Genomic DNA, 25380 nt, shown 5'->3' with positions numbered 1-25380 from the left:
GCATATATTTCCTGCCTAGTGGCTCTTTTGAGATTGGGAACATTATATATTTTCCCACTATTCAGCTTCAGTTAACCATCATCCTAAAATCTCAATAGAAATGTGAGTGTTTTTGGGGAAACAGTAACGTTACAGGCCTACTATGCAATGCTATTATATTTGGTTCTGTTAAGTAAAATAGGCTATTAATTAATCGTGATTTTGCAAGACATTGATTCCCGCTTTGATCTAACTTTACTAAACGAGCACCATTGTGAGAAGTGATACTTTTTATTTGTATTAATAAGTGATGTGCAGGACTATTAGCCGTAAGGCAACAGATGTTGAAGGTTATTTTAAAGGATTGGAGCGCCCTTCCTGGTTCTGAAAGGTCAGCGCGAAATCATTTTTTATTTGATTAGCTTGAACACATGGTTACAATATACCCTATTACAGAATAAAAGAAAAGAGGTTAACTATTATCTAATTTATTTTCATAGACGTAATCATCAAATCAATTGACTAAGTAGTGACCATAAATCATTACTATGTTGAATTGCAGGAAATTCGTTTTAAAACAGCCATAAAATCCATATTTTGGTGTGGTGTATTCACACATCTCAATAAACTAGAACCTAAATGCATTATTACCCTCCAACTTGGCCCAATTCACATTTCCCACCCTGACATACCAAGGCTACATGTGTGCAATGCAAAGGCCCATTTCGCTACACTCACAATAACATCTGCTAACCATGTGTATTTGACCAATAACATTTGATTTTGGAGGATTGAGAACTTTGGCCGTTCAGAACGTTAAAAAAAAAATATATATATATAATAATAATAATAATAAATATATATATTTTTTTAACGTTCTGATTGGCCAGTTCTTAATCCTCCAAACGGCCCTGCATCTATCTATATAAAAATTCACCGTGTCTGCCTTGATGTTCATAAAACTCCATGACCACTCTTGCACAGTGGAACCCAAAACGATATATTACTACTTGGTTACAGTTACCACCGTTCTTCTCAAGGACACCCAACCCAGAGTAGCCACCACAAAGGCCAAGGAGCCTGACCCTTTCTGGAAGTTGCTGTAGCCCTGCTTGGGATATTTAGCCTATATTGGCCATTGGTTGAGATGCAGGGCCATTCCTCATCATTCTATCCACCACCAGAGAGAAGACAGGAAGAAGCCACCATTTACCTTCCTGTAGGCTGCTGTAGCGTACATATTTATTTGGTTGGTCATTCAATCGTTGTTCATGACATTTTTGTGGTAATTAAATATATTTCGAATCTGAATACATTTTCGGTGTATTATCGAACTGAAAAAAGTGAGGGAGTGCACCTACCTGCCTCCTCCAGCACTACACACCTGTTATATCTGAGTTGTGTCTGTTGTCATAGAGATAGAGAACTCATGGAAATAAACCGTTTTAGCATGAGGGGATCCAGTTTCACAACTTTAAAGTAGGGTGGGGATTCTATGAGTTGGGAGCAATCATCCAATGAAGAAAAATGTAGTACTTTAAAATGGAGATAAGAGCTAAAAATGGCAGATACAAGAATGAGTCCTGTATCTATCTCAATGGCCTGTTATTCACAGCGTATCTGCCCTCTCTTTGGCTAGAACGGTCCCACATGATCTCACCTCCTCCAGCCTGCCTTCCATCTTGGGGTACATGTATTTCCATTGTTAGAGCGGTCACTCAATATCTTGTCAATTTAATAGACAATTGTTGTTTCAGGACAACTGGGAATTCAGAAAAAAACTGAGGTCAAATCCTGATTTCAATGACCTTCAGGTCAGAGGGTTTCTGACTTGAGCTGGATGACTGTTAAAAACAAATGTTCCCTGTCAGAGATAAAGTTAGTAAAGTGAACGCAGCATGATGGTAGGTCGGGACTGATGGTCTGTTTACGTAGCAGGTTAGGATAATTAACTTTGCAGGTTAAAATAATCTGGTTTCCCATTGTTGACGTAGCTATGCAGTTCTCAGACAACCATCCGGGGGGGGGCACAGTCTGACGCCTTGATCACACCGACAGCGCCATTTCGCAAAATAGTACGCAGCATAACCTAGATATGTGGGCAACAAAAGTTCAACATTCACCTACTGCTATTTCTGTCAAGCCATCTACACATAGTTTGACGCTTATGTTCAATAAATCCAACGTATGCACCACACAGAACGCACTGCCACTGCAATGCTGCAAGGCAAACGCAGCGTTCCATTGGAAATTAATGTACTTCTGGTGTACCAAAACGCAATGACACTGTCGCTGTGATCGAGGCGTGAACCTCCCCACAATTCCCAACCAACGCAGCTCCAGTAGGCCTACCTGTCCTCTATTCATTTGAATGTGTTGACAGTTGGAGAAACTGCTTGAGCTACGCTGAGAATTTGAAAAGTATGAAAGACAACGGTCCAATATTCTAGAACATTGCTGTGCATGGGCATACACCTTTTGGATTATGATAGACGCACTCCTTGATCACAGCGACAGCGTCATTGCGTTTTGGTACACCAGAAGTACATCTGACTTGCTAACTGGTTGTAGTTATACACATGCCGCATTCAACGAATCAGTAAGTTGGAAAATAAATCAGTTTCCTAGTTCCGACTAGCAAGTCAACGGGGCACGAGTGCCTAATCTGGTCAGTAAGGAACGAAGAGATACACAGGGAGTTGTCCTATCAATGCTACCAGTGCTTTAGCCTCCTTGTGGATGGAACGTTCCATTGCACCAAGGCATACAACTCACAGTGATGGGTGAGTGATCTTGCATTGGTGATACATCTTAAAGTGGGGGGGGAAATCGACTTTGTGAAACCCTGTCTTAAAACCACCAGAAGATTTGCAGTCAGTCTTCCCTGTATCATTTATATACAGTGTAAAAAGGATCGGAGCTAACATTGAGCCCTGGGGAACTCCTTTAGTAATCCTTCAAAACTCAGATTTCAGACCCCTCCTGTGCTACACACTGTTCTGTCCGAAGGATCTCTTATTCAAACTCAGCTTGCAAGCTTATCATGATGTTCAAATCAAATCACATTTTATTAGTCACGTGTGCCGAATACAACAGGTGTAGTAGACCTTACAGTGAAATGCTTACTTACAAGCCCTTAACCAACAATGCAGTTTTAAGAAAAACAAATAATTAAAAAGCAGCAGTAAATAACAATAGCGAGGCTATATACAGGGGGTACCGGTTCAGAGTCAATGTCAATGTGCGGGGGCACCGGTGTCGAGGTAATTATGTACATGCAGGTAGGGATATTAAAGTGGCTATGCATAGATAAGAGACTAGCTAAGGGGGGGGGGGGTGCACAAATAAGCCTCTTGGACTTAGACTTGCCGCTCCGGTACCGCATGCCGTGCGGTAGCTGAGAGAACAGTCTATGACTTGGGTGGCTGGAGTCTTTGACAATTTTTTTCCTCTGATACTGCCCGGTATAGAGGTCCTGGATTGCACGAAGCTTGGCCCCGGTGATGTACTGGGCTGTACGCACTACCCTCTGTAGTGCCTAGCAGTCGGAGGCTGAGCAGTTACAAGGCAGTGATGCAACCCGTCAGGATGCTCTCGATGGTGCAGCTGTAAAACCTTTTGAGGATCTGAGGACTCATGCCAAATCTTTTCAGTCTCCTGAGGAGGAATAGGTTTTGGATGTTGGCCCTCATAGTTACTTGTCTTAACCAAAAATAGGTTTACTCCAATATCTGCATTGTTTTTAACATTGCATGTAGACAAACAATTGACATCTTCATGTTAGATTTTTACTTTCAAAATCTACAAGTAATACTGTTTCACAGAATTTTTTGAAATTGGCTGATTTTTTGGCTGATTTAAGATAAAACTTCAACCCTGTTACAGTCCACAGAGAGACACTGTACTTTTGGAAACACCTACAGCTAAGGCACATGCTATGCCCTGGGGCCTGGCCTACCCGTTCATCAGATAGCCCTGGGGCCTGGCCTACCCATTTCATCAGATATCCCTGGGGCCTGGCCTACCCGTTTCATCAGATATCCCTGGGGCCTGGACCACCCGTTCATCAGATATCCCTGGGGCCTGGACCACCCGTTCATCAGATATCCCTGGGGCCTGGCCTACCCGTTCATCAGATATCCCTGGGGCCTGGCCTACCCGTTTCATCAGATATCCCTGGGGCCTGGACCACCCGTTCATCAGATATCCATCCCTATGAAGATCATTGAACACTATGGGAAAGGAGACAAGGTCTCATATTATAATATACTCTACTCAACCTAAAGTCCCCAATCAGATTGCATGGGGAAATACTTTATTTAACTAGGCAAGTCAGTTAAGAAAAAAATTCTTATTTACAATGACAGCCTACACCGACCAAATCCGGACGACACTGGGCCAATTGTGCGCCGCCCTATGGGACTCCCAATTACGGCCGGTTGTGATACAGCCTGGAATGGAACCAGGGTGTCTGTAGTGATGCCTCCAGCACTGAGATGCAGTGCCTTAGACCACTGCGCCACTCAGGAGCCATATGGACGTATCCTTCACAGATGAGGAATGGCAAAACATACTGAGGTCCAATAAGACCGTTGCAAGAGAGCTGCGGTCAAGGCTATCTCCGTTGACAACCATCCACAGGTTCTACTGGACTCTCCTGACTGCTGGGGATGCAACCAGGACAAAGGCACCTTGGGTCACGTGTTAAGGACATGCCCTCATTTACAACAGTTCTGGATGATTCCCTTTGGCCCAAGACTGTTCCTACTCTCAAATCCCTCTGAACTGAAACATGTGGAAAACTACACTGGGGATTGTACACAAACTACCCTGCTCTGTGCCTGCAAAATTATACCCCCCTAAATAGAAGAGCCATGACATTGATACAGTACAGGAGTGGTATGTGCTAATGGTTAAGACTGCTGCATATGAACACCTTTGTTACAAACTGATTAAGCACATTTAAATGTTTGAGTTAAGGTGGGCTAGCCATCTATGCAATATTTCAGACCCCTCCCACCTCAGATAGCAGGCTGACACTTGTCCTGGAGGCAGAACGGAGCCATTTCCACATTTCCGGAGCCAAGTCCAAATTGGCCACAGTGAATTCAGAAAGTATTCAGACCCCTTCACTTTTTGTTGTTGTTACATTACAGCCTTATTCTAAAATTTATAAAATAATTTTTCCCCTCTTCAAGCTACACACAATAACCCAAAATGACAAAGCGAAAACAGGTTTTTAGAAATGTTTGCAAAAAATAAAATATTCGAACCCTTTGCTACGAGACTCAAAATTGAGCTCAGGTGCATCCTGTTTCCATTCATCATCCTTGAGATGGTTCTACAACTTGATTGGAGTCCAGCTGTGGTAAATTCAATTGATTGGACATGATTTGGAAAGGCACTCACCTGTCTATATAAGGTCCTACAGTTGACAGTGCATGTCAGAGCAAAAACCAAACCATGAGGTTGAAGGAATTGTCTGTAGAGCTCTGAGACATGATTTTGTCGAGGCACAGATCTGGGGAAGGGTACCAAAACATGTCTGCAGCATTGAAGGTCCCCAAGAACACAGTGGCCTCCATTATACTTAAAATGGAAAAAGTTTGGAACCACCAAGACTCTTCCTAGAGCTGGCCGACCGGCCAAACTGAGCAATCGAGGGGGAACGGCCTTGGTCAGGGAGGTGATCAAGAACCCGATGGTCACTCTGACAGAGCTCGAGAGTTCCTCTGTGGAGATGGGAGAACCTTCCAGAAGGACAACCACCTCTGCAGCACTCCACCAATCAGGCCTTTATGGTAGAGTGGCCTGATGGAAGCCATTCCTCAATAACACGCTCATGACAGCCCACCTAAAGGACTCTCAGACCATGAGAAACAAGATTCTCTGGTCTGATGAAACCAAGATTGAACTCTTTGGCCTGAATGCCAAGCATCACACCTGGAAGAAATCTGGCACCATCCCTACAGCGAAGCATGGCGGTGGCAGCATCATGCTCTGGGGATGTTTTTCAGCGGCAGGGACTAGGAGACTAGTCAGGATCAAGGGAAAGATTAACTGAGCAAAGTACAGAGAGATCCTTGATGAAAACCTGCTCCAGAGCGCTCAGGACCTCAGACTGGAGCGAAGGTTCACCTTCCAACAGGACAACCCTAAGCACACAGCCAAGACAACATAGGAGTGGCTTCGGGACATGTCTCTGAATGTCCTTGAGTGGCCCAGCCAGAGCCCGGACTTGAATCTGATCGAACATCACTGGAGAGACCTGAAAATCGCTGTGACACCTGAAAATAACCTGACAGAGCTTGAGAGGATCTGCAGAGAAGAATGGGAGAAACTGCCAAAATACAGGTGTGCCAAGCTTGTAGCGTCATACCCAAGAAGACTCAAGGCTGTAATCGCTGCAAAAGGGGCTTCAACAAAGTACTGAGTTAAGGGTCTGAATACTTATGCAAATGTAATATTTCATTTTTATTTAAAAAATAAATAAATAATTGCTAACATTTCTAGACCTGTTTTTGCTCAGTCATTATGGGGTATTGTGTGTAGATTAATGAGGAAAATAACAATTTAATCCATTTTAGAATTAGGTTTTAACGTAACAAAATGTGAAAAAAGGGAAGGTGTCTGAATACATGTCAAAATTCATACAACCAAAAATTAAGATCGAAAAGCACATTTAAGGTTAGAAATTAGGGTTAGCAGTGTGGTTACAGTTAGGTTTAAAATCAGATTTTATGACTGCCAGCTAGTGAGCACTCTGCAGCGCTGCCTCCAGAACAAGATTCAAAACTAACCTGCCCTGAGATTGCATCCCCCTCTTGACCCCCCCCCTTTATCAAGTTGTGTTGACAGAAAGTTAATATTAGTTGAAATAAAAGTTACACTAACCAAAATATACTCAATTGGTGGCAGAACCCACACACTCAGTCCTCAGCCCTAGGCTCAATGCCAACAAGGTGTCCACACTCACTATGTCCTCTGTATGCTGTTCTAACCCATCTATGAAAGGGTGTGACGCACTCTTGGTTGGAATGAGGTCCATGTCCGTCTCAGCTTTTCTCTTCCTTGGAGAAAAGGTCAGTGGAAGGCCTTTATCCTGTGGAACATGGGCCTTCATATCCAGCAACACGCTTCTGAGCTGTGAAGACAGATCAGTCACGTACTGTTCCTCTTGGAGATGATAAGTGAGTTCTGTGATCTCTTTAAGATATCCTGCACATTGCCTCCGTAACCGCAACAGCTTCCTAGAGGACCTGTTCTTTCCTCTTCCAGATGGACCTTCGTATGGACGGTCAATGTTGGAGTCTCTGGTGGCCTGCTTGGTCTTAAACATGACATTTCTTATGTCACTGTCAGTGGGGTAATAGCGCCTGCGAGTAGGTGGAGGAGGCTGCTCTCCATGGAAAAGCTCTTCCACTACAAAGGTGTTTAGATGACACTTCATTTCAGTCATCTTTCTCACACCAGACAGAGTCAGCTGCTCAATCTTCTCTCTCAGCCTGGCATCTACAGCTTCCCTAACATAAGCTGCCTGTTGGAGAAACAATACATGGGTTTATCATAAAGGGGTCAGTGGGTAAGGGGGTAACTTAACCAACACTATTATATAGATTCTATAGTTATATTTACCTCGCCAACAACTGCATGTGAGCTGTGCTCAGAGAGGGAGGGGAACCTGACGCAGTAGACAACCTCTGCCTTCACGGAGCTGGGTGTTTCACTTAGTGCTGCCTTCAGCGTTTGGGAGGCCTCCTTTTTAGAGCACACTGTACTTTCCTCAATCTAGACAAAGAATGTGGTATTTGTTACATATGTACTGTTACTATGTACAATGTTAGGCTGATTCACACAGACAGTCCAATTCTGATCTTTTTCCCCACTAATTTATCTTTTCACCAATCAGATCAGCTCTTTTGCCCATAATTGGAAATGGGCTGCCTGTGTAAACACGGCCTTAAGACTTTGACCAACAGTAGGCGTAGACCTTAAAACTTGTTCATATTTACCTTAAAATCAGGAAAGCGAATAACGTGGGCGATGTTTATTATAGCCTTGCAGTCCACCTTTTTGGTATTTTGTACCAGTTTCCGTTTCTGTAGAAAGGTATGGTCTTCAAGCTATGGAAGATGGCAAAACATTTAATAATAATAATAATAAAATTGGGCTTACAGTACCAGTCAAAAGTTTGGACACAGCTACTCATTCAATTTTTACTATTTTCTACATTGTAGAATAATAATGAAGACGTCAAACCTATGATATAACATATATGGAATCACGTAGTCACCAAAAAAGTGTTAAACAATTCCAAATATAATTTTTGATTCTTCAAAGTAGCCACCCTTTGCCTTGATGACAGTTTTGCAGTTTTTCTCTTGGCATTCTCTCAACCAGCTTCACCTGGAATGCTTTTCCAACAGTCTTGAGAGAGTTCCCACATATGCTGAGCACTTGTTGGCTGCTTTTCCTTCACTCTGCGGTCCAACTCATCGCAAACCATCTCAATTGGGTTGAGGTCAGGTGATTGTGGAGTCCAGGTCATCTGCTGCAGCACTCCATCACTCTCCTTCTTGGTCAAATATCCCTTACACAGCCTGGAGGTGTGTTTGGTCATTGTCCTGTTGAAAAACAAATGAGTCTCACTAAGCGCAAACCAGATGGGATGGCGTATCACTGCAGAATGCTGTGGTAGCCATGCTGGTTAAGTGTGCCTTGAATTCTAAATAAAATCACACCCACACCAATCACAAGCACCCCCACATCTCCTCCTCCATGCTTCACGGTGGGAACCACACATGCGGAGATCATCTGTTCACCTACTCTGCATCTCACAAAGACACAGCGGTTGGAACCAAAAATCACAAATTTGGACTCATCAGACCAAAGGACAGATTTCCACCGGTCTAACATCCATTGCTCGTGTTTATTGGCCCAAGCAAGTCTCTTCTTCTTTTTGGTGTCCTTTAGTAGTGGTTTCTTTGCAGCAATTTGACCATGAAGGCCTGATTTACGCATTCTCCTCTGAGCAGTTGATGTTGAGATGTGTCTGTTACTTGAAGTCTGTTATGCAATAATTTGGGCTGCCATTTCTGAGGCTGGAAACTCTAATAAACGTATCCTCTGCAGCAGAGGTAACTCTGGGTCTTCCTTTCCTGTGGCATTCCTCAAAAGACAGTTTCATCATAGAGCTTGATGGTTTTTGCAACTGCACTTGATGAAACTTTCAAAGTTCTTAATTTTCTGAATTGACTGACCTTCATGTCTTAAAGTAATGATGGACTGTCGTTTGTCTTTGCTTATTTGAGCTGTTCTTGCCATAATACGGACTTGGTCTTTTACCAAATAAGGCTATCTTCTGTATTCCACCCCTACCTCGTCACAGCACAACTGATTGGCTCAAACGCATAAAGGAAAGAAATTCCATAAATTAACTTTTAACAAGGCACTGTTAATTGAAATGCATTCCAGGTGACTACCTCATGAAGCTGGTTGAGAGAATGGCAAGAGTGTGCAAAGCTGTCATCAAGGCAAAGGGTGGCTACTTTGAAGTATCTCAAATATAAAATATATTTTGATTTGTTTAACACTTTTTTGGTTACTATATGATTCCATGTGTTATTTCATAGTTTTGATGTCTTCACTATAATTCTACAATGTATAAAATAGTAAAAATAAAGAAAAACCCTGGAATGAGTAGGTGTGTCCAAACTTTGGACTGGTACTGTATATAGCACTTTTCTAGACACCCAAAGCTCTTTACAGTGTACAGGGAAACTCACCACCCTAACCCCACCTACATACTCTTGCAATAAGTGCCATGGGATGTTTAGTGACCAGAGTTAGGACAACCCTTTAAAGTCCCATCTTATTGAGGAACATTCCATTGTTAGTACTTCAACATTATTCTAATTAAATGTTAGAAAAAGTGTAGGGTGTAAATGACAGTGATCCGTCTATGAACTTACTTCCTTCTTGTCTCTTTCAGCAGCATATTTCTCTTTGGCTTTTGTCTGTCTGTCTTTGCCCTGGTGGCATTCATACGTCTTTGTGCCAACAACTTGAAACGGAACACCATTGAACGGGATACTTTTACTCTCCCAGCTGAGTTTTTTCCGTGCCAAAGGCTGCGCATCTGTTAAAAAGGTCAACAATATGATATTTTACTATTAGAATGATAGGCTTGTAGGGAAACTAACTAAGTTGCTCTGTCAAATAACTAATCTGTTCTTGAAATGGATCCCTTATGCTGATGATGCACTAGCAATTGAGGCAATGAAGTCGAGCATCGTTGCCATGGCAGCATTGGTTGCTGCAATCAATGTACTCTTAAGGAGTGTATGTGAGTCTGCCATTACTCTTTAAGGTCAAATGATCTTATACACTACACAATCAAAAAAATGTGGACACCTGCTCGTCGAACATCTCATTCCAAAAATCATGGGTATTAATATGGACTTGGTCCCCCTTTCCTGCTATAACAGCCTCCACTCTTCTGGGAAGGCTTTCCACTAGATGTTGGAACATTACTGAGGGGACTTTCTTCCATTCAGCCACAAGAGCATTAGTGAGGTCGGGCACTGATGTTGGACGATTAGGCCTGGCTCACAGTCGGCCTTCCAATACATCCTAAAGATGTTCGATGGGGTTGAGGTCATGGCTCTGTGCAGGCCAGTCAAGTTCTTCCACACAGATTTCTCGATAAACCATTTCTGTATGTACCTCGCTTTGTGCACGGAAGTATTGTCATTAGGGTTGCACATTTTGGGGAATATTCAGAGGTGTAAACTTTCCATGGGGATTAACGGGAATATATGCAAATTAATATTAATACCATTTAAATGTAGATGTTTTTTTGCATTGGATATATTTACCATAACATATGGAGACAGAAACATAAACCTTTTACCTTATCATAAGTAGACATAACTGCAAATTATTAAATCCTTCTAATAGAAATAAAAAAATCTATTTATTTACGAATTGAACTTTAATTAAATGAGTTGACTCTTCACATGGGATGATTTCACTGAACAATAAAAGAACGGGAATATTGAATCGCATCTCCCAAAAACGTTTTCAACATACATCTGTAAAATGATAGTTTCTAGACTAAAGCTTTGGTTGTCTTCCTCTCAGGTTTCCATGTCTTCTCCCTGGACCTCCTCAATGTCCACCTCTTGACCATGAGACTCTGAGATCTCATCTTCACTGTCACTTTCCAACCTTGTTGAGGATGGCTCGTTGTCAGGCTCAAAAAGCCTCAAATTTGTCCGGATGGCCACCAATTTTTCAACCCTTGTATTGGTCAGCCTGTTGCGTGCTTTGGTGTGTGTGTTCCCAAACAAGGACCAGTTGTGCTCTGAGGCAGCTGATGTTGGTGGGATTTGGAGGATGATGGAGGCAACAGGGGAAAGAGCCTCAGATCCACTAAGTCCCTTCCACCAGGTGGTTGATGAGATATGTTGGCACGGCTGCCATATTGCATCTCCATCCCAAAGCCCTTGCTTGGAAGTGTACTCTGCCAGACTGCCAAGAACCTTGCCCTCATCCAGGCCAAGGTGGCGAGACATGGTAGTGATGACACCATAGGCCTTGTTGATCTCTGCACCAGACGGGATGCTCTTGCCAGCATACTTGGGGTTCAACATGTACGCTGCGGCGTGTATGGGCTTCAGGCAGAAGTCTTCATGCTTTTTGATGTATTTCAGAACTGCAGTTTCCTCTGCTTGGAGCAACAGTGAAGTGGGTAGGGCAGTACGGATTTCTTCTCTTACATCTGCAAGCAGAGTCTGAACATCAGACTGCACGGATTGAGGGAGATAATGCTACTGCTATAGGTTTCAGGAGTTTCAGGCTGCTTACCACTCTCTCCCAAAATTCATCATCCAGGAGGATCCTCTTGATGGGGCTGTCCATATCAGCAGACTGTGATATGGCCATTTCTTGGAGACTCCTTCCCCTCCAGGAGACTGTCAAACATGATGACAACACCATCCCAACGGGTGTTGCTGGGAAGCTTCAATGTGATGCTCTTATTCTTCTCACTTTGCTTGGTGAGGTAGATTGCTGCTATAACTTGATGATCCTTCACATACCTAACCATTTCCTTGGCTCTCTTGTAGAGTGTATCCATTGTTTTCAGTGCCATGATGTCCTTGAGGAGCAGATTCAATCCATGAGCAGCACATCCAATGGGTGTGAGGGTAGGACTCCTCCACTTTAGACCAAGCAGCCTTCATGTTCGCAGCATTGTCTGTCACTAGTGCAAATACCTTCTGTGGTCCAAGGTCATTGATGACTGCCTTCAGCTCATCTGCAATGTAGTGACCGGTGTGTCTGTTGTCCCTTGTGTCTGTGCTATTGTAGAAAACTGGTTGAGGGGTGGAGATGTAGTTAATTATTCCTTGCCCACAAACATTCGACCACCCATCAGAGATGATTGCAATACAGTCTACTTTCTCTATGATTTGCTTGACCTTCACTTGAACGCTGTTGAACTCTGCATCCAGCAAATGAGTAGATAAAGCATGTCTGGTTGGAGGGGTGTATGCTGGGTGAAGAACATCCAGAAATCTCTTCCAATACACATTGTCTGTGAGCATCAGGTGTGAACCAGTTGCATACACAGCTCGAGCAAGATATTCATCAGCATTTCTCTGACTGCGTTCCTCTATTGAGTCAAAAAAACTTCTGATTCCAGGAGGACCATGAGTTGTTGCTATCGATAAGGTGTCTGATTCATCATTTTCACCTTAAATAGAAGTAGAGGGACTTTTGTCAGAGGTTGCTTGTTTAGAGAAGCTACGTCTGGTAAGACGAGGGGTGGGGGTGTGTCTTTTTGTCAATAACAGCTGGTGTGCGATGTCTAATATTAAAGAAGTTTCGAGGTATTGCTCGCCTGAAGTAGAGTACCTTATGATAAGCTGTCGACCACACTATCTATCTATATTATTCGTAGCCGTCTATTTACCACCACAGACCGAAGCTGGCACTAAGACCGCTCTCAACCAACTCTAAGGCCATAAGCAAACAAGAAAATGCTCACCCAGGAGCGGTGCTTCTAGTGGCCGAGGTCTTTAATGCAGGCAAACAAAATCAGCTTTACCAAATTTTTACCAGCATGTCACGTGCAACCATAGGAAAAAAACTCTAGACCACCTTTACTCCACACACAGAGATGCATACAAAGCTCTCTCCCGCCCTCCACTTGGCAAATCTGACCATAATTTTATCCTCCTGATTCCCGCTTACAAGCAAAAATTCAAGCAGGAAGTACCAGTGACTCGCTCAATACGGAAGTGATCAGATGACACAGATGCCACGCTACAGGACTGTTTTGCAAGCACAGACTGGAATATGTTCGGGATTCATCCGATGGCATTGAGAAGTATACCACCTCGGTCATCAGCTTCATCAATAAGTGCATCGACGACGTTGCCCCCACAGTGACCGTACGTACATATCCCAACCAGAAGCCATTGATTACAAGCAACATCCGCATTGAGCTAAAGGCTAGAGCTGCCGCTTTCAAGGAGCGGGACACTAATCCCGATGCCTATAAGAAATCCCGCTATGCCCTCCGACAAACCATCAAACAGGCAAATCGTCAATACAGGATTAAGATTGAATCCTACTACGCCGGCTCTGACGCTCGTCAGATGTGGCAGGACTTAAACTATTACGGAATACAAAGGGAAACCCAGATGCAAGCTGCCCAGTGACGCGAGCATACCAGAAGAGCTAAATGCCTTTTATGCTCACTTCAAGACAAGCAACACTGAAGCATGCACGAGAGCACCAGCTGTTCTGGATGACTGTGTGATAACACTCTCAGTAGCCGATGTGAACAAAACCTTTAAACAGGTCAACATTCACAAAGCCGCGGGGCCAGATAAATTACCAGAACGTGTACTCAAAACATGCGAGGACCAACTGGCAAGTGTCTTCACATTTTCAACCTCTCCCTGACCGAGTCTGTAATACCTACATGTTTCAAGCAGACCACCATAGTCCCTGTGCCCAAGGAAGCGAAAATAACCTGCCTAAATGATTACCGCCCCATAGCACTCACGTCGGTAGCCATGAAGTGCTTTGAATGGCTGATTATCACATCAGCAGCATCCTCTCGGATACCCTAGACCCACTCCAATTTGTATACCACCCCAACAAATCCACAGATGACGCAATCTCAATCGCATTCCACACTGCCCTTTCCCACGTGGACAAAAGGAACACCTATGTAAGAATGCTGTTCATTGACTACAGCTCAACACCATAGTGCCCACGAAGCTCATCACTAAGCTAAGGACCCTGGGACTAAACACCTCCCTCTGCAACTGGATCCTGGAGGGTAGGTAACATGTCTGCCACGCTGATCTTCAACACTGGGGCCCCTCAGGGGTGTGTACTTAGTCCCCTCCTGTACTCCCTGTTCACCCATGACTGCGTGGCCAAACACGACTCCAACACCATCATTAAGTTTGCTGACGACACAACAGTGGTAGGCCTGATCACCGACAACGATGAGACAACCTATAGGGAGGAGGTCTGGCATTGTGGTGCCAGGACAACAACCTCCCCCTCAATGTGAGCAAGACAAAGGAGCTGATCGTGGACCACAGGAAAAGGCACACCGAACAGGCTGTAGTGGAGCGGGTCAAGAGTGTCAAGTTCCTTGGTGTCCACATCACCAACTATCTATCATCAAACACACCAAGACAGTCGTGAAGAGGGCATGACAAAACCTTTTCCCCCTCAGGAGACTGAAAAGATTTGGCATGGGTTCTACAGTTGCACCATCGAGAGCATCCTGACCGGTTGCATCACCGCCTGGTATGGCAACTGCTCGGCATCTGACCATAAGGCGCTACAGAGGGTAGTGCGTACGGCCCAGTACATCACTGGAGCCAAGCTTCCTGCAATCCAGGACCTATATAATAGGCTGTGTCAGACGAAAGCCCAAGCCATAAGACTGCTGAACAATTAATCAAATGGCCACCGGACTATTACATTGACCCCCTCCATTTGTTTTGTACACTGCTGCTACTCGCTATTTATTATCTATGCATAGTTACTTCACCCCTACCTACATGTACAAATTACCTCTAACCCTGCACACTGACTCTGTACCGGTACCCCCTGTATATAGTCTCGTTATTGTTATGTTATTGTGTTACTTTTTATCATTTTTTACTTTAGTTTATTTGGCAAATATTTTCTTAACTCTTCTTGAACTGCACTGTTGGTTAAGGGCTTGTAAGTAAGCATTTCAAGGTAAGGTCTACACTTGTTGTGTTCGGTGCATGTGACAAATAGTTTGATTTGACATGATCATAATTGACTGTAGCACATATAAAGCGCCCACAAGCTACCAGTGGCTGAAAACACAACACACGTCATCAGAAGTGTCCACTTAACTTGAGGGCTGAGGGGAGAGTGTGTTTGGAATGCAGCCTTTATTGTACAATCCTTACTGTTGACCAATCATCCACAAAGTGGCTTAGACTTCGGCTTGCCTCTAGAAAAAAATGTTGTTTGCCGGAACCACAGAACCGAAAGGGTAAACCAGACACGTCATAGGGACTATAAAGCTGAAGCGTCCCTAAAGAACGTTTTCTCACCACCAAATATGGTAGTGACAGGAAGTCCAGTCGCGGGTAGTGGGAGCGGATGGAAGAAGCTGAAATTGGGCCGACATTCTGTTAATTCTCTCGTCGATTAAACATCTGATCTCAATACATTTTTCTGTCCAAAAAGTACAATATGTTACGAGCACAGTGCGCTAAGTTTTACCGACTTGAAGCTTTGCCAAAGTTTTAAAAAATTGCGTTTAGGAGTGCATGGTCGAATTGAGTTTGTGCTTGGCTTTGCCCACTTGCTTGTTCTGCCCACTATGCTCATACTGTAAACAGCACAGATGAACTAACTTCGTTTTGGAAACGATTTCCAAAACGAACAAAAAAGCCAAAATGTCATATGCACGAACTTTTCCGAAATGTTTCGGCTGGGAAGAATCCCGACGCCTTTAGCAAGAGCTTCTGTTCAACGTCCGTGCTTCAGCCCTCAGCTAATGACACCGAACATGGAATGACTGACAGACGGGCAAACCCCACTCCGTTGCCAGCAACATTGCATAGCAATATTGCCCCCTCAAAAATGGCAAGTGTATCATTAGCCGTCACATACGTAACTTAGTTATTCCAACAGTAATTAATGAAAATGTCTAATTTATTGGGCTAGTGTATCATCAGCTATAGGTCATTTTAGATGAGCAGCAAAAGTAAGCTACTAGCTACCTAATGTTAGCTAGTTAGGCTATATACATGTATATGTTTTTAAAGACAACTTACCCTTTAGCCCAAAACTTTTGTCCTTTCTCAATGTTATGAATTTAAGTGACGTTTCCAATTCTTGTTCTCGAATGTATTTTGTTATTTGGTCCTCAAACTTGAACTCGAGATATGCCATTTCGAAAATATGGCGTTTTCCACCATAGATATTAAGCAGTGTACTAGCAGTTTCTAAACCTAGAGGCGCAACATCGCGATACTTCCGGGAACGCTTGCGAAACAGACCAGGACGACGCCTCGATCACACCAACATTTTTTCCCCTGGTGTTAGTACACCAGAAGTACATTCATTTCCGATGGAACGCTGCGTTTGCATTACAGTATTGCTGAGGCAGTTGTGTGGTGCATAATTACTAAATCTGGAAGGTGAGAATCACCCACCACAATATCATCCACTAAAGAAGGAAAGTGAGAATCACCCGCCACAATATCATCCACTAAAGAAGTTGAGAATCACCCACCACAATATCATCCACTAAATCTGGAAGGTGAGAGTAACCCACCACAATATCATCCACTAAGGAAGGAAGGTGAGAATCACCCACCACAATATCATCCACTAAATCTGGAAGGTGAGAGTAACCCACCACAATATCATCCACTAAGGAAGGAAGGTGAGAATCACCCACCACAATATCATCCACTAAAGAAGGAAGGTCAGAGTAACCCACCACAATATCATTCACTAAAGAAGGAAGGTCAGAGTAACCCACCACAATATCATCCACTAAATCTGGAAGGTGAGAGTAACCCACCACAATATCATCCACTAAATCTGGAAGGTGAGAGTAACCCACCACAATATCATCCACTAAGGAAGGAAGGTGAGAATCACCCACCACAATATCATCCACTAAATCTGGAAGGTGAGAGTAACCCACCACAATATCATCCACTAAGGAAGGAAGGTGAGAATCACCCACCACAATATCATCCACTAAGGAAGGAAGGTGAGAATCACCCACCACAATATCATCCACTAAATCTGGAAGGTCAGAGTAACCCACCACAATATCATCCACTAAATCTGGAAGGTGAGAGTAACCCACCACAATATCATCCACTAAAGAAGGAAGGTGAGAGTAACCCACCACAATATCATCCACTAAGGAAGGAAGGTCAGAGTAACCCACCACAATATCATCCACTAAATCTGGAAGGTGAGAGTAACCCACCACAATATCATCCACTAAGGAAGGAAGGTGAGAATCACCCACCACAATATCATCCACTAAATCTGGAAGGTGAGAGTAACCCACCACAATATCATCCACTAAGGAAGGAAGGTCAGAGTAACCCACCACAATATCATCCACTAAGGAAGTTGAGAACCACCCACCACCAGGACATACTAAGGAAACAAAGTGTTTTAGTTAAACAAAAAGGTAGCATACTAACGTTTACACTAATAAAACAAAAATGAGGTTAAGGTTAGGAAAAGGGCTTAGCTACAATTCTACAGTTGTCAACAATGGTTGTCCCTGACATTACCACCAAATCGAGCCACAACGGTAGAAACGTAAACAGACCATCTGTCCCGACATACCATCAGTATCATAACACCGGTTTACGGTTTGCGGGCAACGACCAATCAGATGAGGGAGTGTGATGACTTATACATTTTACATCCTAATGCCAGAGGTTCTAATTAAAATAAATAAATACAACATTTGTACGTCTTTTTTGGTGATGTCGATTTCTTCCCCTTTCCGCAGTTTTTTTCCTTCTCCAGTTCACTACCCGTACAGTAGGTAGCAGCATGTCCATTCAATTTGTTGGAATGCCTCTCAGTCTGAGTAAGGAGATATAGAATGAAGAAATTGGAGTTTTGTTTTTTGTCAATTTACTATTTTAGTTGTGTGGATGAAGTTACTTTCCCCCATCACGTATGGATTATTTTTACCTTGTATTTTCAACCCCTGTCCAGTTGGTGGTGCAAATACACTTTTTGGGGATGTAGTTCACCATAAAACCCACAGAAGAAGAAGAGGAGGAGGTTCTTGGGTTTCTTTTGTGTTTCTGTCATTCAGAGGGAGTGTGTGCTCCGTACCACGCGACTGGGACAAGAACTGTGACTTGCTTTCCTCTCCGGAGCTGTTGAAAGGAGTGATAACTGGAGGGGCGTTAAGTGTTGAGAAGGGTCAACTGAAGTTGAAGAAGCAGACCAGGTGAACAGCGTGGTGAAACGGGGAAGAGTTCTACTGAGTTTTGATGCAGGTAAAGTCAAGTTAGGATGTGTCAGTGTAACAGTGTAGGTTCCATCCCGCTCTTCGCCCCAACCTGGGCTCGAACCAGGGACCCTTGCACACATCAACAACTGACACCCCACGAAACATCGTTACCCATCGTGCCACAAAAGCCGCTGCCCTTGCAACGCAGGGAACAACCACTTCAGGTCTCAGAGCGAGTGACGTCACGGATTGAAACGCTATTAGCGCGCACCACCGCTAACTAACTAGCCATTTCACATCGGTTACATCAGTTATCCTGTGAGAGTTTTTGTCCTAAACCCATTATGGTGTTTTAGGTGTCAAGCTTATTGTCATGTGGCAGCAGTGTGTAGGAGGGAGATTCCTAGATGTGAGAAGTGTGCAGGATGACATGAGACAAATGAATGTGTAGTATCGGTGTAGAAAGTTGTGTAAACTGTAGGGGTACCCATGGTGCTGGAGATCAGAGGGGTCCGGTGAGAGAAAGGCAGGTTGAGGTTGCCAGGATCAGAGTAGTGCAGAAGGTGTTGTATGCCGAGGCAGTGTAGAGGAAGATGGATCCAGGGTGAGTAAGCCGAGGCCAATACAGAGTGATGGGAATAACATGTGCTGCAGTAAGGTGGGTTTCTTAGCGTTCATAGCCATGATTATCAATTGCACCGACGCAGGAATGGAACGTAAATCACAGAGGATAGATGTTGTGGTGGCAGCTGCAGTGAAGTACTTGGGTGTATGAGATTTTACTGCAGAAGAGTTACAAGATGTTTTGAACGATAGTGTCCCGTCCTCCCATGCTGCTGGCCTGGAGTAGGATCAGATAAGGCCAAAGTAGTGGAATAGTGGTGAGGTTTTATGGCCACAGGAAGATGTTTTGGGTTGGGGTGATGTCGATGGGGGGAGGGGTATTTTTTTATTGCAGCACCCTCAGCCCCTCTACTTCCCACGGCTATGGGGCAGGGTTAGTTGGTAGGTCAATTGTATTTTTTTTAAATCACAAAGTGTAATTCATTCAAACTACATAATAGTAGGCTGATACACAGCCAATACAGTAGGTGGCAGCATGTCCCTAGAACATTTGTTAGAAGAACAATAACAACATTTGGCCTCACACTCCAGAACAGTAGGTGGCGCCAAGGGGTTTGTGCTGATTGTAGTTCTGACCCACTGGAATTTTGATACAGTGAAATATATGTGAAATAATCTGTCTGTAAACAATTGTTGGAAAAATTACTTGTGTCATGCACAAAGTAGATGTGCTAACCGACTTGCCAAAACTATAGTTTGTTAACAAGAAATGTGTGTAGTGGTTGAAAAATGAGTTTTAATGACTCCAAGATAAGTGTATGTAAACTTCCGACTTCCAACTGTATGTTTCAGTAAGATTGGAGTTTTGGCATTTATAGTCATTGTTATCAAAATTCCAGTGGGTCAGAAGTTGACTGTGCCTTTAAACAGCTTGTAAAATTCCAGAAAATGATGTCATGGCTTTAGAAGCTTCTGATAGGCTAATTGACATAATTTGAGTCAATTGGAGGTGTACTTGTGGATGTATTTCAAGGCCTACCTTAAAACAACTGCAGGCATGGAACGTAAGTCGCAGAAAGTAGACGTTGTGGTGGCAGCTGCAGAGAGGTCTTTGGGTGTGCGAGACTTGACATCAGAAGAGTTACAGGGTGTGTTAAGTGGTGGTGTCCCATCCTTTCAGGCTGTTGGCCTGCAGTAGGACTAAATAGATATTTTTATTTTATTTTACTAGGCAAGTCAGTTAAGAACAAATTCTTATTTTCAATGACAGCCTAGGAACAGTGGGTTAACTGCCTTGTTCAGGGGCAGACCGACAGATTTTTACCTTGTCAGCCCAGGGATTTTATCTAGCAACCATTCAGTTACTGGCACAACGTTCTAACCACTAGGCTACCCTGCCACCCCAATAGTGGAGCATGGTATTTTTTATTTTTAAATTTTTTTTAAATTATTATTATTTTGTGAGTGTAGTGTGAAATTGTAGGGTATTTGTTATATTTTATTTTTTATTTTTAGCAAAGTATAAGGGAGTTATACTCCGGTCTAGTAGGTGGCGGTAAACCTCACCGAAGAACAGTAGGTGGCAGTGTATACAACTAAAGGTTGGATGCGATCCGCCAAACCAATCTCAAAGAAGATGAACATATTCGATAACGCCGCATTTTCGAAATGGCATATCTCGAGTTCAAGTTTGAGGACGAAATAACTAAATACATTCGGGAACAAGAATTGGCAACGTCACTGAAATTCGTAACATTGGGAAAAGACAAAAGTTTTGGACAAAAGGGTAAGTTGTCTTGTCTTTTTTTTAAACTAGTAACGTTAGCTAACTTTTGCTACTCATCTAAAATGATGCTAGCTAAGTTAGCTAGCTAGCATAACAAATTGCATTCCCAGCACTCGACCAGAGAGGAACTTTGTTAGTTTCCGTACAAGCCTATCATTCTAATAGTAAAATATCATATTGTTGACCTTTTTAACAGATGCACAGCCTTTGGCACGGAAAAAACTCAGCTGGGAGAGTAAAAGTATCCCATTCAATGGTGTTCCGTTTCAAGTTGTTGGCACAAAGACGTATGAATGCCACCAGGGCAAAGACAGACAGACAAAAGCCAAAGAGAAATATGCTGCTGAAAGAGACAAGAAGGAAGTAAGTTCATAGACGGATCACTGTCATTTACACCCTACACTTTTTCTAACATTTAATTAGAATAATGTTGAAGTACTAACAATGGAATGTTCCTCAATAAGATGGGACTTTAAAGGGTTGTCCTAACTCTGGTCACTAAACATCCCATGGCACTTATTGCAAGAGTATGTAGGTGGGGTTAGGGTGGTGAGTTTCCCTGTACACTGTAAAGAGCTTTGGGTGTCTAGAAAAGTGCTATAAAAGTCTAATGTATTATTATTAGGTGAATGTATTTTTTTTATTATCTTCCGTAGCGTGAAGACCATGCCTTTGTAAAGAGACGGAAACTGGTACAAAATACCAAAAAAGTGGACTGCAAGGCTATAATAAACATCGCCCAAGTTATCCGCTTTCCTGATTTTAAGGTAAATATGAAAACTTATATCAAGGTCTACGCCTACTGTTGGTCTGTCTAAAAAAATATATATATATATATCTATATCTCTATCAGAATTGAGCTGGATGTGTAAACACAACCTGTGAATCAGCCTAACACCGTACATAGTAACAGTACATATGTAACAAATACCACATTCTTTGTCTAGATTGAGGAAAGTACAGTGTGCTGTAAAAAGGAGGCCTCCCAAACTCTGAAGGCAGCGCTAAGTTTTACACCCAGCTCTGTGAAGGCAGAGGTTGTCTACTGCGTCAGGTTCCCCTCCCTCTCTGAGCACAGCTCACATGCAGTTGTTGGCGAGGTAAATATAACTATAGAATCTATATAATAGTGTTGGTTAAGTTACCCCCCTTACCCACTGACCCCTTTATGATAAACCCATGTATTGTTTCTCCAACAGGCAGCTTATGTTAGGGAAGCTGTAGATGCCAGGCTGAGAGAGAAGATTGAGCAGCTGACTCTGTCTGGTGTGAGAAAGATGACTGAAATGAAGTGTCATCTAAACACCTTTGTAGTGGAAGAGCTTTTCCATGGAGAGCAGCCTCCTCCACCTACTCGCAGGCGCTATTACCCCACTGACAGTGACATAAGAAATGTCATGTTTAAGACCAAGCAGGCCACCAGAGACTCCAACATTGACCGTCCATACGAAGGTCCATCTGGAAGAGGAAAGAACAGGTCCTCTAGGAAGCTGTTGCGGTTACGGAGGCAATGTGCAGGATATCTTAAAGAGATCACAGAACTCACTTATCATCTCCAAGAGGAACAGTACGTGACTGATCTGTCTTCACAGCTCAGAAGCGTGTTGCTGGATATGAAGGCCCATGTTCCACAGGATAAAGGCCTTCCACTGACCTTTTCTCCAAGGAAGAGAAAAGCTGAGACGGACATGGACCTCATTCCAACCAAGAGTGCGTCACACCCTTTCATAGATGGGTTAGAACAGCATACAGAGGACATAGTGAGTGTGGACACCTTGTTGGCATTGAGCCTAGGGCTGAGGACTGAGTGTGTGGGTTCTGCCACCAATTGAGTATATTTTGGTTAGTGTAACTTTTATTTCAACTAATATTAACTTTCTGTCAACACAACTTGATAAAGGGGGGGTCAAGAGGGGGATGCAATCTCAGGGCAGGTTAGTTTTGAATCTTGTTCTGGAGGCAGCGCTGCAGAGTGCTCACTAGCTGGCAGTCATAAAATCTGATTTTAAACCTAACTGTAACCACACTGCTAACCCTAATTTCTAACCTTAAATGTGCTTTTCGATCTTAATTTTTGGTTGTATGAATTTTGACATGTATTCAGACACCTTCCCTTTTTTCACATTTTGTTACGTTAAAACCTAATTCTAAAATGGATTAAATTGTTATTTTCCTCATTAATCTACACACAATACCCCATAATGACTGAGCAAAAACAGGTCTAGAAATGTTAGCAATTATTTATTTATTTTTTAAATAAAAATGAAATATTACATTTGCATAAGTATTCAGACCCTTTACTCAGTACTTTGTTGAAGCCCCTTTTGCAGCGATTACAGCCTTGAGTCTTCTTGGGTATGACGCTACAAGCTTGGCACACCTGTATTATGGCAGTTTCTCCCATTCTTCTAGGGGTTAGGGGAAGGGTTAGCTAACATGCTAAGTAGTTGCAAAGTAGCTAAAATGCTAATGTTGTCCATGATGAAATTCAAACATGCAACCTTTGGGTTGTTTGTGTTATACACCTACCCATCCACCTGACTTAAAGTAACCAAACGTAACATTCAGAGTATTCAGACCCCTTCCCCTTTTACTCATTTTGTTACGTTACAGCCTTATTCTAAAATGGATTAAATTAAATATTCATTAATCTACACACCATACTCCCTAATGACAAAGCAAAAACAGGTTTTTATACATTTTTGTTCATTTATTTAAAAAAAAATCTAAAACATACCTTATTTGCATAAGTATTCAGACCCTTTGTGATGAGACTTGAAACTGAGCTCAGGTCCATCCTGTTTCCATTGATCATCCTTGAGATGTTTCTACAACTTGATTGGAGTCCACCTGTGGTAAATTCAATTGATTGGACATGATTTGGAAAGGCACACACCTGTCTATATAAGGTCCTACAGTTGACAGAGCAAAAACCAAGCCATGAGGTCGAAGGAATTGTCCGTAGAGCTCCGAGACAGGATTGTGTCGAGGCACGGGTCTGGGGAAGGATACCAAAACATGTCTGAAGCATTGAAGGTACCCAAGAACAGTGGCCTCCATCATTCTTAAATGGAGAAGTTTGGAACCATCAAGACTCTTCCTAGAGCTGGTCCTCCGGCCAAACTGAGCAATCGGGGGGGGAACGGCCTTGGTCAGGGAGGTGATCAAGAACCCGATGGTCACTCTGACAGAGCTCTAGAGTTCCTCTGTGGAGATGGGAGAACCTTCCAGAATGACAACCATCTCTGCAGCACTCCACCAATCAGGCCTTTATGGTAGAGTGGCCTGATATTTCAGTTTTTTTATTAATAAATTTAGCCAACCTTTCTAAACCCGTTTTTGTTCTGTCATTATGGGGTTGTGTGTGGATTGAGGAGGGGGGGGGGACAATTTAGGCAACTTTTGAATAAGGCTGTAAAGTAACAATGTGTAAAGTCAAGGGTTCTGAACACTTTCTGATTGCACTGTATCGTACTAATTTGAGTGTCCTGGATTTCGACGTACTATGTTACGTCTAGTCTTTGAGACCAGGCTGGAATAAGACATCCGATTACCACTTTGCATTTAGAACGGGCCACAGTTGGTTTTATTATAGCTAATAAATAACCAAATCATTGAGCTAACAGAAACGTATGGCCTCTTCTCAATTGGATTTTGCTCAGCTCCTTCGTTCTCGCTCTGTCACTTTTGATAAAGATATCTAAACGACGAGAGGGAATGTGGATGAAAAATGTGCTTGTATGAAATTCTCCACTCGTGCATCATCATGCAAATGATGTTTAAACTGGTGGATTCCAAAATAAATGAGGAAAGTGATACAACCCAATTAAGCTTTGGATGTAACCAACTTTTCTTAATCAACGTGGCAGGTTAGGAGAATGAGGTAATCTTAACCTGCTATGTAAACATACCATCAGTATTGCCTTGTTCACGTGCTAGTCGGAACTAGTCAACTCTGAAATGGCGACTTGCTAAGTGATGTAGTTGAAGCGGCAGGTAGCCTAGTGGTTAGAGCGTTGGACTAGTAACCGAAATGTTGCAGACAAGGTCAAATCTGTCATTCTGCCCCTGAACAAGGCAGTTAACCCACTGTTCCTAAGCCGTCATTGAAAATAAGAATGTGTTCTTAACTGACTTACCTAGTTAAAGGTTAAAAATAAATAAAAAATACATGTGCCGCATTGAACATAGGAGGTGGTAAATTTCAGACTTTCCTAGTTCCGACTAGCACGTGAACACGGGATAATGCCACCACACACACCATCTGATTGGTCGGGTAGATGGGCCTTGTGATGTGTTAACTAGTGACGACTGATTCACTGGTACCGTAAGATAATTTTTCATCAGGCTATTTATTGATGACTAGTGATTGGGATTAAATCTGATCCTAGATCTTTAGGTAGTAAAGTTACTTTTTTTTTAGGCCTCTGAATGTGATCACTGGAATACTCTTCTAGCACGCCTACCCGTTTTGTTATGAGCATAGCCTGTCCGTTTTGTATTGAGCATAGCCTGTCCATTTTTA

At 42.9% G+C, this 25380-nt stretch overlaps 2 protein-coding genes across 3 annotated transcripts; one reads left to right on the top strand and one right to left on the bottom strand.

The window, feature by feature from the left end:
• Positions 1-6434: 6434 nt before the first annotated feature.
• Positions 6435-16566, bottom strand: LOC106601995 (uncharacterized). Its single transcript, XM_014194439.2, has 5 exons — positions 16335-16566; positions 9951-10117; positions 7992-8102; positions 7615-7767; positions 6435-7516 (listed from the first exon to the last, which is right to left on the bottom strand). Exons 1-5 carry the CDS (start codon positions 16450-16452, stop codon positions 6884-6886), a joined length of 1182 nt encoding a protein of 393 aa, XP_014049914.2. The 5' UTR covers positions 16453-16566; the 3' UTR covers positions 6435-6883.
• Positions 16567-18347: 1781 nt separating this feature from the next.
• LOC106602039 (uncharacterized) lies at positions 18348-23134 on the top strand. 2 transcript variants are annotated; one of them, XR_006769310.1, is made up of 5 exons: positions 18348-18551; positions 21052-21218; positions 21512-21622; positions 21803-21955; positions 22055-23134. XR_006769310.1 is itself a non-coding variant. In XM_014194487.2 (5 exons), exons 1-5 carry the CDS (start codon positions 20738-20740, stop codon positions 22685-22687), a joined length of 1182 nt encoding a protein of 393 aa, XP_014049962.2. In that variant the 5' UTR covers positions 20567-20737; the 3' UTR covers positions 22688-23134. The 2 variants fall into 2 exon arrangements, 1 of the variants encoding a protein (XP_014049962.2); XM_014194487.2 differs by lacking the exon at positions 18348-18551 and adding an exon at positions 20567-20855.
• Positions 23135-25380: the final 2246 nt, after the last annotated feature.

This window comes from Salmo salar, chromosome ssa03 (assembly GCF_905237065.1).
Source record: "Salmo salar chromosome ssa03, Ssal_v3.1, whole genome shotgun sequence".
Classification (NCBI taxonomy): domain Eukaryota; kingdom Metazoa; phylum Chordata; class Actinopteri; order Salmoniformes; family Salmonidae; genus Salmo; species Salmo salar.
The sequence above is the reverse complement of the archived record's forward strand: the minus strand, read 5'-3'. Positions and strand labels throughout refer to the sequence as shown.